Raw genomic sequence first — 12,939 nt, forward strand, 5'->3', positions numbered from 1 at the left:
TCTACAGTAACCTGGCAAAATCAATCAATAACTGTATGCCTGTTTCTTTTACAGAAATATTTGCAAACTAAGTGCACCAGTCATTTCAATACACTTGAGACTTTGCTTAAAACAGGTATTGTCTTCAGGAAACCTGCATGTTTGTGGAGGTGAAATATCTGCATGTCAAATTTACATCTACGGCACACACTTAAAAAAATCATCTGCTGCATATATTATTATAAATATATAACTTTAATTTGTATAACATTACAACATACTTTGATATGATTTGTATGATACAGTAAGTTCCCAATTGCTTTCCCTATTTACAAATGAGTAAAAATTAACTTCATTTCTTAGAATGTAATCAATCAGACACACAGCATTATGCTGCTAGTCAAGATTATCACACTGTAGTTTACATCACAGCTGATATTGAAAGTACATTAGAACACCCACATATACAATATTTACAGCACCACACAAACATACATACATATATAAATATACAACTTCATATCGTTTATGTGAGGAAATTGAGAAACACTTCAGAACATTTGAAATAGATTTTCAGTCTTTTATGTCATGTTGATTACATATAGTATGTATAGCTCAGATCCTTTCCAACAGATCGAATATGACTGAAGCCACATACTTTAATCAGAAGAGCATCAGACACGAAACTGGAAGGTTGTGGGTTTTGTTCCTGCTGGTGTCCGGTTGGACATTTTTGTTCTGTACTTAACATCTCTTCAGCATGTACTATATTGCTCAACATGACCTAAAAAAAGCTGAAAGCCAATTCTAGAACAATGCAGTCATCACAGCTAAATATTTACTTCAGGATATAATTTTTTAAAATACCAATTAATATTATTTATGATCCAGTGAATGTTAATACATGAACTCTACAGAAAATGTAGATCATATAAGATAAAGCATTATTTATAATAATCACTATAGTACAGCCATTTGATGTCTTTTCTATAATAATCCCCAATTGTCACCTACTTCTCTAAGATGGCAAAATTGGCTTTTTTTTTTTTTAAACAATTTTTAGTGTAAACAAGTTTATTATTAATTTTATTACTTTAAAATTATCTACTGTCTTTTCATATGCTGCCACAATTTCATAGGACAATAAATTAAGTCAAGATTTTGCTCCCATACAACATTCAAAGGGCTAATGTTTTACACTAAACTTGCTAAATTTCCATTCAAGAGGATACTTCAGTTTTCTTTTGTATCCTAGTCAAAACATTCAACAGCTTAATTTTCTAGTTACTGAATGAGAGCACACAGGGATAAGCAAGAATCTCCCAGTCACTATCAATACCGTAGTATTTTGTCACGCATGTAATACGGAAGGAACAGTTTGAATTTATTGGTACAGTGTGCCAATTAATGTTCAGGTTTGGAATTTATTATCAGAAAGTTCAATATTTTTTCAAACACTTCTTTTGGCAGTACTTTTGAAACAATAATCCTCATTTCTTCTTGAATACAGTATTAGTAATTAATGATTCAATACAGTTTGAGCAGCAGGCCTATCAGAAAGCAAAATCATGTCTCAGTACTTCTCAATTTACCTCACATTAATATGCATAATGCACAGAAATCAAATAGAAGCAGAGTAACACTCAAAACCATAATACACCAAATAATATTTCAGTTTATGTCTTCATAGACAAAGGATAGTAAAAGTCTGCATTGAATACCATTTCTTGTGTGTTACTAAAGAATATTCTCAAAAATTACCAATACATTTTAAGGGAGTATTGTTTTACCTGTGTAACAAACTAAAGCCCCATGGTGTTACAGCCCTGATGGGTCCTGGACTACCAAGCGACTCCTGTTTAGCCTAAACCCTTGAAGATTATGAGGTGACACATGGTCAGTGTGACAAATCCTCCCGGCCATTAATCTTGACTTTCTAGACTGGAGCTTCTATCTCACCATCATATAGCTCCTTAATTCACACACAGGATGAGTGGACATTAAACCAGTCCTCAGGTCCAGGTAAAAATCTCTGGACTAGCCAGCAAATGAACCTCGGACCTCCTGTTAAGAGCAGCCTTGCTCCCCCTAGACAGCAGGGCTATATAGTCTTTTTAAATTCATTAAAATGAAAAATATTAAATTAAAGGTATCAGAATCCAACACCTGACACTTGATTTTCACCTACTTTTTCATCTCTTTCAGGGAAGATCAGGTAATCGAGACCAGTATATTATTTTGAAAATAAAGAAAAATCTTTTCTTTCTGAACTAGTAGTCTGTAGCAGTGCTTCTAGCAGTTAAAGAGACTTAAACTGAAATTCAGCCATCTTGTTTATAAACATCACTGGACTGTCTTGAAGTCTTAAAGTATAATGCCCGTTGCTCACGGTCAAATTTTTCACCACATTTATTGAACAACTCGTTGTTCAATAAGGAGTGACTGTTGCTAACGGTCAAATTTTACGGAACACCTGATTTGATAAAGTATTTTGTCAAATCATGGTCAAATAGAGCATGTCCTATTTTCATTAAATTATTTGATACAACAGCCAATCACAGCAGTGTATGAGATGAAGTAGCGATCTGGTAGCGGGTCTGTGAAGCTCAAGTTGTAAACAAACATGTCGGGCTGGACGAAAGAAGCAGTCGAAATTTTAATTGAAGAGTATATGAAACATACGTGTTTATATGCAGTTAAGTCTCCACTGTATCATAACAGGAATGCTAGGAGAGATGCGGAGGCAAAAATTGCGCGTGTACTGTGTGAAGTCCGGCCAAACACGGATTCTTCAGAAGTGAAGTCCAAGATCAATGGCCTACGAACACAATTCAACAACGAAAGGTTAGTGCAGTATTATTCCTTCACTTTATTATTATTTTACGATCTGGGAGACGATTGTTCCGTTATTGTAGTTAGTACTCGGCCTGTGATAAATTATTTGAATGATCTATCTCAAGTTCGGTCTAGCCATTCATAGAAAGGCCTATGTTTTCTAAGCAGCAGTAACTATTATACATAGGCCTACTGCATGTGTTTTAATGGATTGACATTACGATTTCAGGAATAAAGTTAACAAACTGAAGAGTGGAATGAGCTCCGATGATGTATACAGGCCATCATTTGTTTGGTATGACAGACTGCTGTTTCTTACTGACCACATCATGCCAAGAAGTAGCAAATCTAACCTTGACATGTCACAGCTCAGTGAAGATGGATTTACTGAGTCTATAGTCTTGGTAAGTGCACTGAATACGAAGTATATTAATCATTTTATGAAATAAATAACTTGCATTCTAATGATCATCATTATAAATATCCCATAAAAGTGAAGCAGAATAAATTAAGAAGCAAGTTAGAAAAGTAAGTAGGCCTAAATAAGGAAACCTTTCTGAAATATTGTTTATTTAAGAGAACAAAAACACTGATGCTTGGTTCTAAGGTTGCTATTGTATAAGCTGTTCATTAAAATAACATTAGACGTTTTAGTGCAGGCAACACTTGTAACAGTTTCATGTGAGAAGAAAGGTAGGGGGATTTTAATGTTGGTGCTTCTTAATCATACTGGTCTCTCTCCTTGCTAGTGGTGCTGATGAGATGAAGTAACAATTGCCATATGTAATTGTAGGAATGATTTGGTTACTGAGTTTAAACACCTGCATTACTGAGCTGCATGTCATTTAGATCTATTAAAATTGTTAAGTAATACTTTATTATATTTACATATATTATCAGACTAATTAACAAAAATGAAACAAGACAGCAAATAGTGAAATCAAAAAAGTGTTTGTTCTGCCTTCAAAATCGGTAGCTGTTCACCCAATGTTCTTGCCACTTCACTTGTCCTATTCTACTAAAATAACCTTTAAAATTATTTGTTATGTTCAGAGGTATTTGAGCTGCTGTGTTTCCACTTTGCCCCTCAGTTCCTTCCATTGACTGACTGTTCCTCCAGTTTCCATGCTGCAGCCTTCCTTCATTTATATTTTCCTGATCTGTGCTGTTCAGACACATGTAAACTGCTTTGTTCTATTCCAGAAGGAAGTTATGCAAAGTACAGGTGACTTGAACAATAGCTCCAACTTTGTCCACTGACAGGTTTATTTTACTTATGGGACATTGGTACTGAGTTTTCACACTTCCATATTTCTGAACCAAACTTCTTGAAATTTTGACAGCTGACTTTAAACTTAGAAACTAACATGTATACAACATTTCATTGAAATTATTCAATTAATTCTCAAAATGTATGCATTTTACTTAAATTATTTTTGCTAATCATGTATTAATCAAAATCTTCCACACACATTAGCAATGCTATTAAAATTTAGTATTTTGATATTACATACCCTCAAACAGGCTTAAGAACTTTACAGAAAGATATCTCAAGTAACTTCAAAGATTTAGCTGTAATAAATTTTAATATCACACATAATATTTTTTAAAAATTTTATGGCTTCTTTCCTACAAATTTTTATTTTTCTTACTCAGAACAAAGAAACCTGAATTTTTGCTCTGTAACTTTGTTCACTGTCTATTTCTGAACATAAATGGAAAATTTCACCCATTTCAGACAAAATGTGATACGTGTGGACTCAGCGAGCTAACAATTCATTGCTTGCTAGTCTCTGGTAGGTAGGCAAAATTCTCAATAACATGCTGTCAGACAACTGAACAGACATCTTGGTATGGCTCTGTGGAGTCCCGCCACGGGCAATGCTTCTATTGTAGAAGCACCAAGAATCTGTTTCTTGGGGACATTTTTTGTGTTCTGGTTTGTGATCTGTAGACCTGTAATGGTACAGGGTAGCATATATTGCATTTTTCATGGCAGGTACATCTGGTAAATGATTCTGAATGTCCTGTCTATAGTAACTTGTGAGTTTCTTTATGTTCTCTAAATTCAGTTTAGTAGGGCCACGACCACCCAGTTTTAGGTCTTTAGTGTCCTTTTTTAGTTTAAAAAATGCTGTGGTCATTCTTTGCCACATGGTTAACACTCCTCTTTTACTATTTCCACACCTTTACCATACATTGAAACTTCATTCAGGTGCTGGTGGGTCCTAGCATCTCCGTCAGAGAGTACAGTGGTGTATCTCATCTTGCACTCCTGAAGAGATCTCCACATTATATCAGCTGCAGTGACCTCCATTGAACCTGAGGAGCCATCATAATTTTTACAGCATTCACCACTCTTTTTATGATACCCTGAAAGCACCATGAATTCTGGTATATCAGGATCCATTTCATTAGCGATAGTGACACAATAGTGGCAAAATTTTGACAAAACCTCATAGTAAATGATCAGTCCTGTTAAAATATCAGCTACCAGGCCAATGCCATACAATGATGTATGGCCTTGCTTGTGATATGTACCATCATAAGACACAGCAATGTCTATGACACTGGCATTCACTAATGAAGAATCAACATCCTCATGTGCTTTGCGAACATTCATTCTGGACTCCCTAAGCATTTTCATTTTTGCATCTATGACCTCTGTGGCTAGGCCATTCATGTGGCTGGTGAATATCTTGGAGTTCATACAGTGCATACCCATGCATATGCAGAACCTTTCCATATATCTATGGCCTAGCCCCATACTTAGAAAAGCCTCTACACTTTTTCTATTGACATCAAAGGGAGGTCTTTCAGATTTACACTGTACTTTGGCCCTAGGACTGGTATACACCTTGTTGGTACAATGCTTGCATGCACTACATATTACATGCAGCTTGTTTGCCAAACCAAGCTGATATTTTACCACAACATTTAGACTAGCACGGTCACATTCAGGACATTTCAAATTGTTTAATAAATCCTGAAGAGTGCCACTATGTATTAGCATGTAGCTCGAATCACTCTGACCTAGCAGCACAGGTGAAACTGCAGATAATTTCTGCTCAGTTCTAGTTTAATTTGATTGATTTTCAATAGATCTGTTATGAAAAGCAACATTATTACCACTAAGCTGTAAATTAGTGGTAGATTGTCCAACAGTAGCATTGCTACAACTAGGTTCTAAATCAGTAGTAGACTGTGCAACAGTTTGGCCTACCTGATTTTTCAACTCCCTTTTCTTACTCAGGCCTTCACGAGCTGCCTCAAGTTGTTTTTTCCTTTTATTAGATCTTCATTTAGAGGGATACCATCGTGAGCTTGATGTATCCATTTTCGTTTTACCAAGAAATGGAAATTAGTACGGCTGAACACTACTTTGTTTGCAAACACACATTACCCGACTCTACCTGCAATTGAAATTTCTTTTGCTCCATTGTCAATACTCTGTTGGGAAAGGGTTTCATGATGTTTATGGACAGTGAAAAAGCATCATCAGCCACAAAAACAAAGGGAAACTCCTTGTCAGATTCAGGCAGCTGACGAGGAGGAGGTATGACCAGCATTCTGTCATGCATTACTGAAGATAAATCACTTTTCTGAAACACACCCCCATCACTTACACGACCATTAGTTCCAATATCCACATAAATAAATTTATAGGTTGCATCAACCACTGCTAGTAAAATAATGCGTTTTGTGCCCTTGTAATTATAATAGTGTGATCCACTTGATTGTGGAGCTGCAAAATGAATATGTTTCCCATCAATTGCTCCCATGCAGTTTGGGAAGTTCCACTTCTCTTCAAATTCTTGAGCAATATTTAACCATTTTTCATTTGTGTCTGGAACCTGAAATGAAAATTAATTCCTTACAGAATTTTGAAGGAAGCTCCATGGTGACGATGGATGATATAGCATTAGATGATGACGGGGCACTGGTAGACCTAGTTCAGGAGTCTGACACAGTCACACCTGCTTCTAGCACAAAGAGTGTGATGAACCAGCCTCCACAAAAAGAAGGTACAAAACATTATATACCCAGTAAAATGGAGTTACTGCATTTAATTTAAAATAACATTCTTAGGAAAGCGTGGTTTCATTAATGATACTTTTAAAATATGAGGGATTTTCCACTTTTCAGGTACATCAATCAGAAAAAGAAAAAAGGTTTCACCTGAGGACCAAGTGCTGGCAAGTGCTAGTCAGGTATTAGCATCCATGTCAGCTTCAGCTGTAGATTCAGAGGAAGCATTTGCAAACTACATTGCTTGTGAGCTCCGTCAAATAAAAAACAAAAGAGTGAAAATTTTAACTAAACAAAAAATACAGAACTTACTTACAGAGGCTCTACTGGAAGAAATGGAGTAAAATATGTCATAAAATAAAATAATTACCTTATGTTGTGATATAATTATTAATAAATATACAGTCCTACTTACAAATAGTCTTTCCTTAATGCATTGTCTATCTCCCTACATGTTTCAGGGATTATACGAGCCAGGGTACCAAAAGGTATTTTTGTAGCATACATGAGGTTTGTATATAATTCACCAGTGGCAAGAAATCGCAGTGTTACATGTAGTCTCATTGCAGCTAGAATAGCTTGCCTCATATTTGTGTCTTTCTTGCTATTCTAGGTCCAACTAACTGGAGCAATTTTTTGAAGTTCCCTTCACTCACTCTTAAGAAATTCCTGTATGATTCAGTGTCCTCTAATCTCAATTCATTCTGGACTAAAGATAACAATCCCCTTCCATCATCCCACCCAAGGTCTGGTCCACCACCTTATAGCTCTCCTCTTCCTACTGTTTTTCCTTTTAATAACTGCACATGCAGCTATTGCAACTAAAGCTGCAATTTGTTTACTATGTACTGATGGCATTTGTGATTTATTCACTGACAGTAGAACATGCTCATCTGACAGCCAAAGAGCAAAACAATCAGTTTCAGTACTTGGGACCTATTCCCACAGAGGTCAGGCCAAACAAATTTAATTCTGAGTTTTGACCAACAGATGGCACTGGTATGAGTTTGAAGAAATATTTTACCGTGTACAACACAACATATTTGATAAAAGATGTTGAGAAATTTTTGTCAAATCTTTTGTCAAATAATTTTACCAAAAATTTGACCGTGAGCAACAGGCATAAAGCTCTTTTCCAATTTATGGGTGAAATTTCCAGTATATATGTAAGCATTTCCTGATGGTACACATGTTGCCTGGGTCTAAGCTTTAAATGCTATCACATAAGTGGCCTACCAGAGGGAAGGCAGGTTCCATTCTGCATCAGCAGAATCAAGTATACTACCACACACAAGGAACAACCACTCTGCTCTGAAATATCTGAAATATTAATCTCAATACAATCAATACAATCTTGTAAAGAGATCTCTAATAATAAAATTTCTTTTGTCTCTACATTGTGATGTATGTATGCAGATTACGTGAAAACAGCAGGGCACACTTATATGAAACTCAGTCTATAATATCTTTACATTTGTGTTACCTTACATGCTGGGCTAACATACACAACAATATTCAAAGGAGAAAAAGGTGATGGGGGTCGTTAAGAGAAAAGTTGAAATAGTTTCTAGCTGATATTCTGACAACTGTCAGCTTTATTCAAACATATTTCAAACAAAATTTACTTTAATTTTAATCATTTTAGGTTCTGACAGCCTTTCTGATAGAGATAAGGAAAAGCAGGAGGAGAAATTAAAACAAATGGAATTAATTTATGGTAAGAAATGTGATAAAAATGCAGAAAAATAAACTAAGATATTTTGAACATACTGAACAGATGAATGAAAAAACAAAAAACAAACTATGGAATTAATTGCAAAAGAAAGGAAAGAGATCAAAGAGGGCCCAGTTTACAAGGAATGCACAAGGTTAAGAATAGTAAAAGCCAACAGTACCTGACTGGAGCACCATGATGGATGAGAAGTGGTGGGGAGATTAATAATAACAATAATAATATGGCATCAACTACCACATGTAGCTATTTTGATTTGAAGCCTGCCAGTTAATTTCAACATTTTGTTTTACTCTACCTGCTGGTAGAGAAACTGGAATTCTACTGGGCAACCTATTACTGAGTTTTAAATAATTTTGTCAGGCAAACAACAAATGTGTGACCAGAGGTCTTTTATATTCTGCAATCATATGACACAGGGGGCCAAACAGGCTTTATTTGTCCTTCAAAAGTCTGATTACCTTCGTTAGGTTTAAATTCACAAGTGGGAAATCTGAAGTTCAATCCTCCCTCACTGTGCTGTGTTTACCAGCAAAGAAGGTGAGTGCTGTAACCATTTTACTATGCAACCGAACAGAGTAACATGGGAAAGAATCATATACATCTCAACCAAGCTTTGTCAGAATAAGGGGAGATGATAAAATCATAGATCATCTGTAAATGTAAATTCTCAATCAAGTTTTTTAACAGTGCAAGTACATGGATGTGTAGCCACTCTGCATCTGTTTTTCTCTACATATTAATGACTTTATAACCTATTTATTGTTTCCCTTCCAAATAAACAATTTATCAGTCATCAAAATTACACAATACAGTGCATAATAAATACAGTATAAGATCCTCTGGAATATATTTATAAGTACAACAAACTTTGCTCACTCACATTTCTACTGTGTCACTGCTTGGACTTAAATCATTCCTGGAACCTAACTTTTAACATATTTCTTTTTTGTAGGAATGTAAGCAAAAGTCTGAGCAGTGAAATCACCTCAAATGGGCACACTTAACAATTCTGAGAGCATACACAACTCTTGTCACAAATCATGAAATATCTTGAGTGAAAAGATCCAGAGATTTAATAAGGCAAAGTGAACTAGTTTTTAAGTTGCAAGAGGAGAGCCATCAGAATAACTCAGCAATGTCAATGCTTCAAATCTCAGCTTCACTAAATGTGACAGCCATCAAGTGTAGGTTTTAGAGTGGAGCTTTACCTCACATATTTTTTACAAATGCTTATGGTAACTACTGCAAAGCACCAAAGTAATTCCTTATTACAGATTGTAAAAACAAACTGTTAATGAAATGGCATCTCAATGTAACTACATGTTCTATTATATAATTGGTGCCATGTAGTGTTGTTCATCAATCTATTTGCTTGATATATTTCTGACCTATGAGACAGTAAAAAAGCAAAGAGCAGACAAAACACAAGGCACACTTGTGACAAAGATAAGAGCCTAAAGTGTCCTGTGAAATGCCCTAATATAATAATGTTCTTGCTTACTGAATATTATCATCTTAGAACAATGAACGGGAGAATTTGCATGTTAATATACAAAACAAGTTCACAATTGGTGAGGAACACTTTTCCATTAGAAGATGTACTAAATAGAATGGTGTCACTTAGGGAGTGCACAAGAAAATCAACTATTTAAAAAGGTGGTTAGGGGTTTCGGAGGTATACATCCAAAGGAAAATACAGTTGAACCAAATTAAGTACAGTATAAGCAATATGAAAAACTGTGTACCTAGTTCCAAATGCCATGACAGTTTGCCAGGTTTAAATGAAGCAAAGAGCTTTGTATGATTTGAAGATGAAAATGAAAACCTACAACCTGTTTCCCAGTCAATGACCAGGTCAGGAATGGGATGAATGAAGCCCCTAACTTGCGGCGAGGATAGGAATTGTGCCGGCTGCCGAGGCCTGTTGCAATCCTCTGGGGCAATGACAGATGAAATGAAATGATAGTGGAGTGTGTTGCTGGAATGAAAGATGACAGGGAAAACCGGAGTACCCGGAGAAAAACCTGTCCCGCCTCTGCTTTGTCCGGCACAAATCTCACATGGAGTGACCGGCATTTGAACCACGGTATCCAGCGGTGAGAGACCAGTGCGCTGCCGCCTGAGCCACGGAGGCTATGATTCAAAGATATCTTCCTAATTTCTCTTTAATAAACAAGGTCATGAAGATTAAGAACATTTTGATTTATGACTATCTTATTGGATCATGTTCAGACATGTGAAAAAAATAAAGCTCATATTCTTCAGATGACAGTATGAGGAAGCAAAAGTAAAATTTATTCAGCTGCTAAGCAAGCACAAAGCTTAGAGTTGCTTGCCTTTGCCTGAGCAAGTTTCTCTCCTTTTTCTACAAATATGGGTCACAGTTACTTGTCTTTGCCTTAGCAAGTCTCCACTCTTTTCTACAATCCACCTGACCATATTTATACAGTTTGTACACTTCAAGGTGTGTATATACATGCAAACAATTAATTATCCAAACACAATGCATATGCATCAGGAATAACATTGTACTAAATATTCAATTTGTACATATAAAGACAGTTTATACACTACATAAGTAACTATTACAACCAAATGCACTGGACAACAGGATTTTCACAAGAAAACTGGATACTGACTTAAGTGCAGATTTTATGCTGAATCCAAATATAGAATCAGAACTGTTCTATCAGAAACAATGGTGATCAGACGGAGGACGATGGAAAGGTGCCATGAACATTCCAACCCAGCAGGAGCTGGACGAGGAAAATGGATGATATTCTACCATAGGTTTTTGTGCAGTCATTTTTTAATAATATACTTCTATGTATTAGGATTTCTTTCTTATAATTTTTCAAGTTATAAAAAAGGGGAAAAACACACACAGGTGCATGAATTTTATTCAGAATGGTATGGCAACAATGTGCAGGCATTTGTATGGTAAGCAGACAGCCAGTATTTAGTTGTATTCAACCGGTAATGTTTTGTGCTGTATATTGCTTTTATTTTTATGTTTACTAGTTTTTAGAAGAGTTTCAATATGGTAAGAAAAGTTTAAATCATCCAGACAATTTTTACTGTGTGTGGTGAACTAACCTTGAAGTTCCAGAAGCAAAATTTCACACTTCTTGTAAAATAAGAGTTATGAACTTTATTTTGGACGAAAATTTGGTGATTTTGATAAAGACTGAGCCCCAAATATTTGCTGGGTATTAGGTGTTAGGCTTCTCACTGGATGAAAAAATAGTACACATCAAATGCCATTTGCAGTTCATATGATTTGGAGGGAACAGAGATATTCAACTAATCGCTACTTCTGTTTAACTAACATAAGAGAAATCAATCTAAAACAAAATATACAGTTAACTATCCTAATTTGTCATTTGCAATGAGACCTGAATTACTTATCACGATGCGCAGGTTGCCTACGGGCATCAAATTAAACGATCTGCTGAATATGTCCTCGGATGCTCCTGGCACTAAAAGCCATACACCATTTCATTTTTTACTTAGTGAAGAATATCCTGTACCAAAGATTTAAAGTTGTCTAAAGAACTGGCTGAAGTTTTAAGTTCTAGGCTCAAAGGTTGGAAGCTACTCAACAAAGATATACAAGACTGATTGTAGTCACAATGGTGATTTCAAAGAATACTTCTTTAAAGAGAAAGGTGTAATTGCAATAATGCTTGTTCAGTAATGGAGGGTCCTGGACATCAGCACCAGCCAACTGAGTGGTGATCGTTCACAGACTCATCAAAATAAGTTTGAAGGCTGATAGTGGTGGTAATTATTATTTTAAGAGAAAGTACAACTGGGCAAACATACTCTATTAACACTAATCAGAATGAAATTGGAAAAGGTCCAACACTTCGAAGAAAAAGAAAGGGCCCAAAAGGCATGAAAATTAAAGAATCCCTAGGCCTTGCAAATCTATTACTGTTGGGGTTGGAAAAGAATGAGAGGTGACCAGATAGGAAAGATGAAGGTGAGGAGCTGACACAAGTAAGTGGAAGCAATGCCAAACTTGGTACAGGACCCATGGTTGCCAACCCACGTTCCCAAGATGAATTCCCTGGTCCCCTTTTAGTTGCTGTCTACGACAAGCAAGGGATCCTGTGGATGTATTCTGCTGCTCCCACCCATTAGAATATTGTGGAGATTTAAAGGTCATAGTTTTATAACTGGGTTTGAAACTTGGATACACCAAGTTCTGCTGTTATGTGAATTGGACAATAGGGACAGGAAGTCTCACTAAATTAAGAAACATGGCCTAAATGTGAATCTCCTATTCCAGGCCACAAAAATGTGTCAAATACCCATTGGCGAATCCTGAAAAAAATGTGTTTACTTCCCCAACATAC

At 35.9% G+C, this 12,939-nt stretch overlaps 2 protein-coding genes across 2 annotated transcripts in view; one reads left to right on the forward strand and one right to left on the reverse strand.

The window, feature by feature from the left end:
* The window catches only part of LOC136869236 (coiled-coil domain-containing protein 186), a 184,679-nt gene that overhangs the window by 9,436 nt on the left and 162,304 nt on the right, over nt 1-12,939 (reverse strand). The gene's annotated exons all lie outside the window — the stretch shown is intronic.
* On the forward strand, nt 2,603-7,187 carry LOC137497045 (uncharacterized). Its single transcript, XM_068225582.1, has 4 exons — nt 2,603-2,823; nt 3,044-3,218; nt 6,695-6,839; nt 6,961-7,187. Exons 1-4 carry the CDS (start codon nt 2,603-2,605, stop codon nt 7,185-7,187), a joined length of 768 nt encoding a protein of 255 aa, XP_068081683.1.

Source organism: Anabrus simplex, chromosome 1 (assembly GCF_040414725.1).
Source record: "Anabrus simplex isolate iqAnaSimp1 chromosome 1, ASM4041472v1, whole genome shotgun sequence".
Lineage (NCBI taxonomy): Eukaryota > Metazoa > Arthropoda > Insecta > Orthoptera > Tettigoniidae > Anabrus > Anabrus simplex.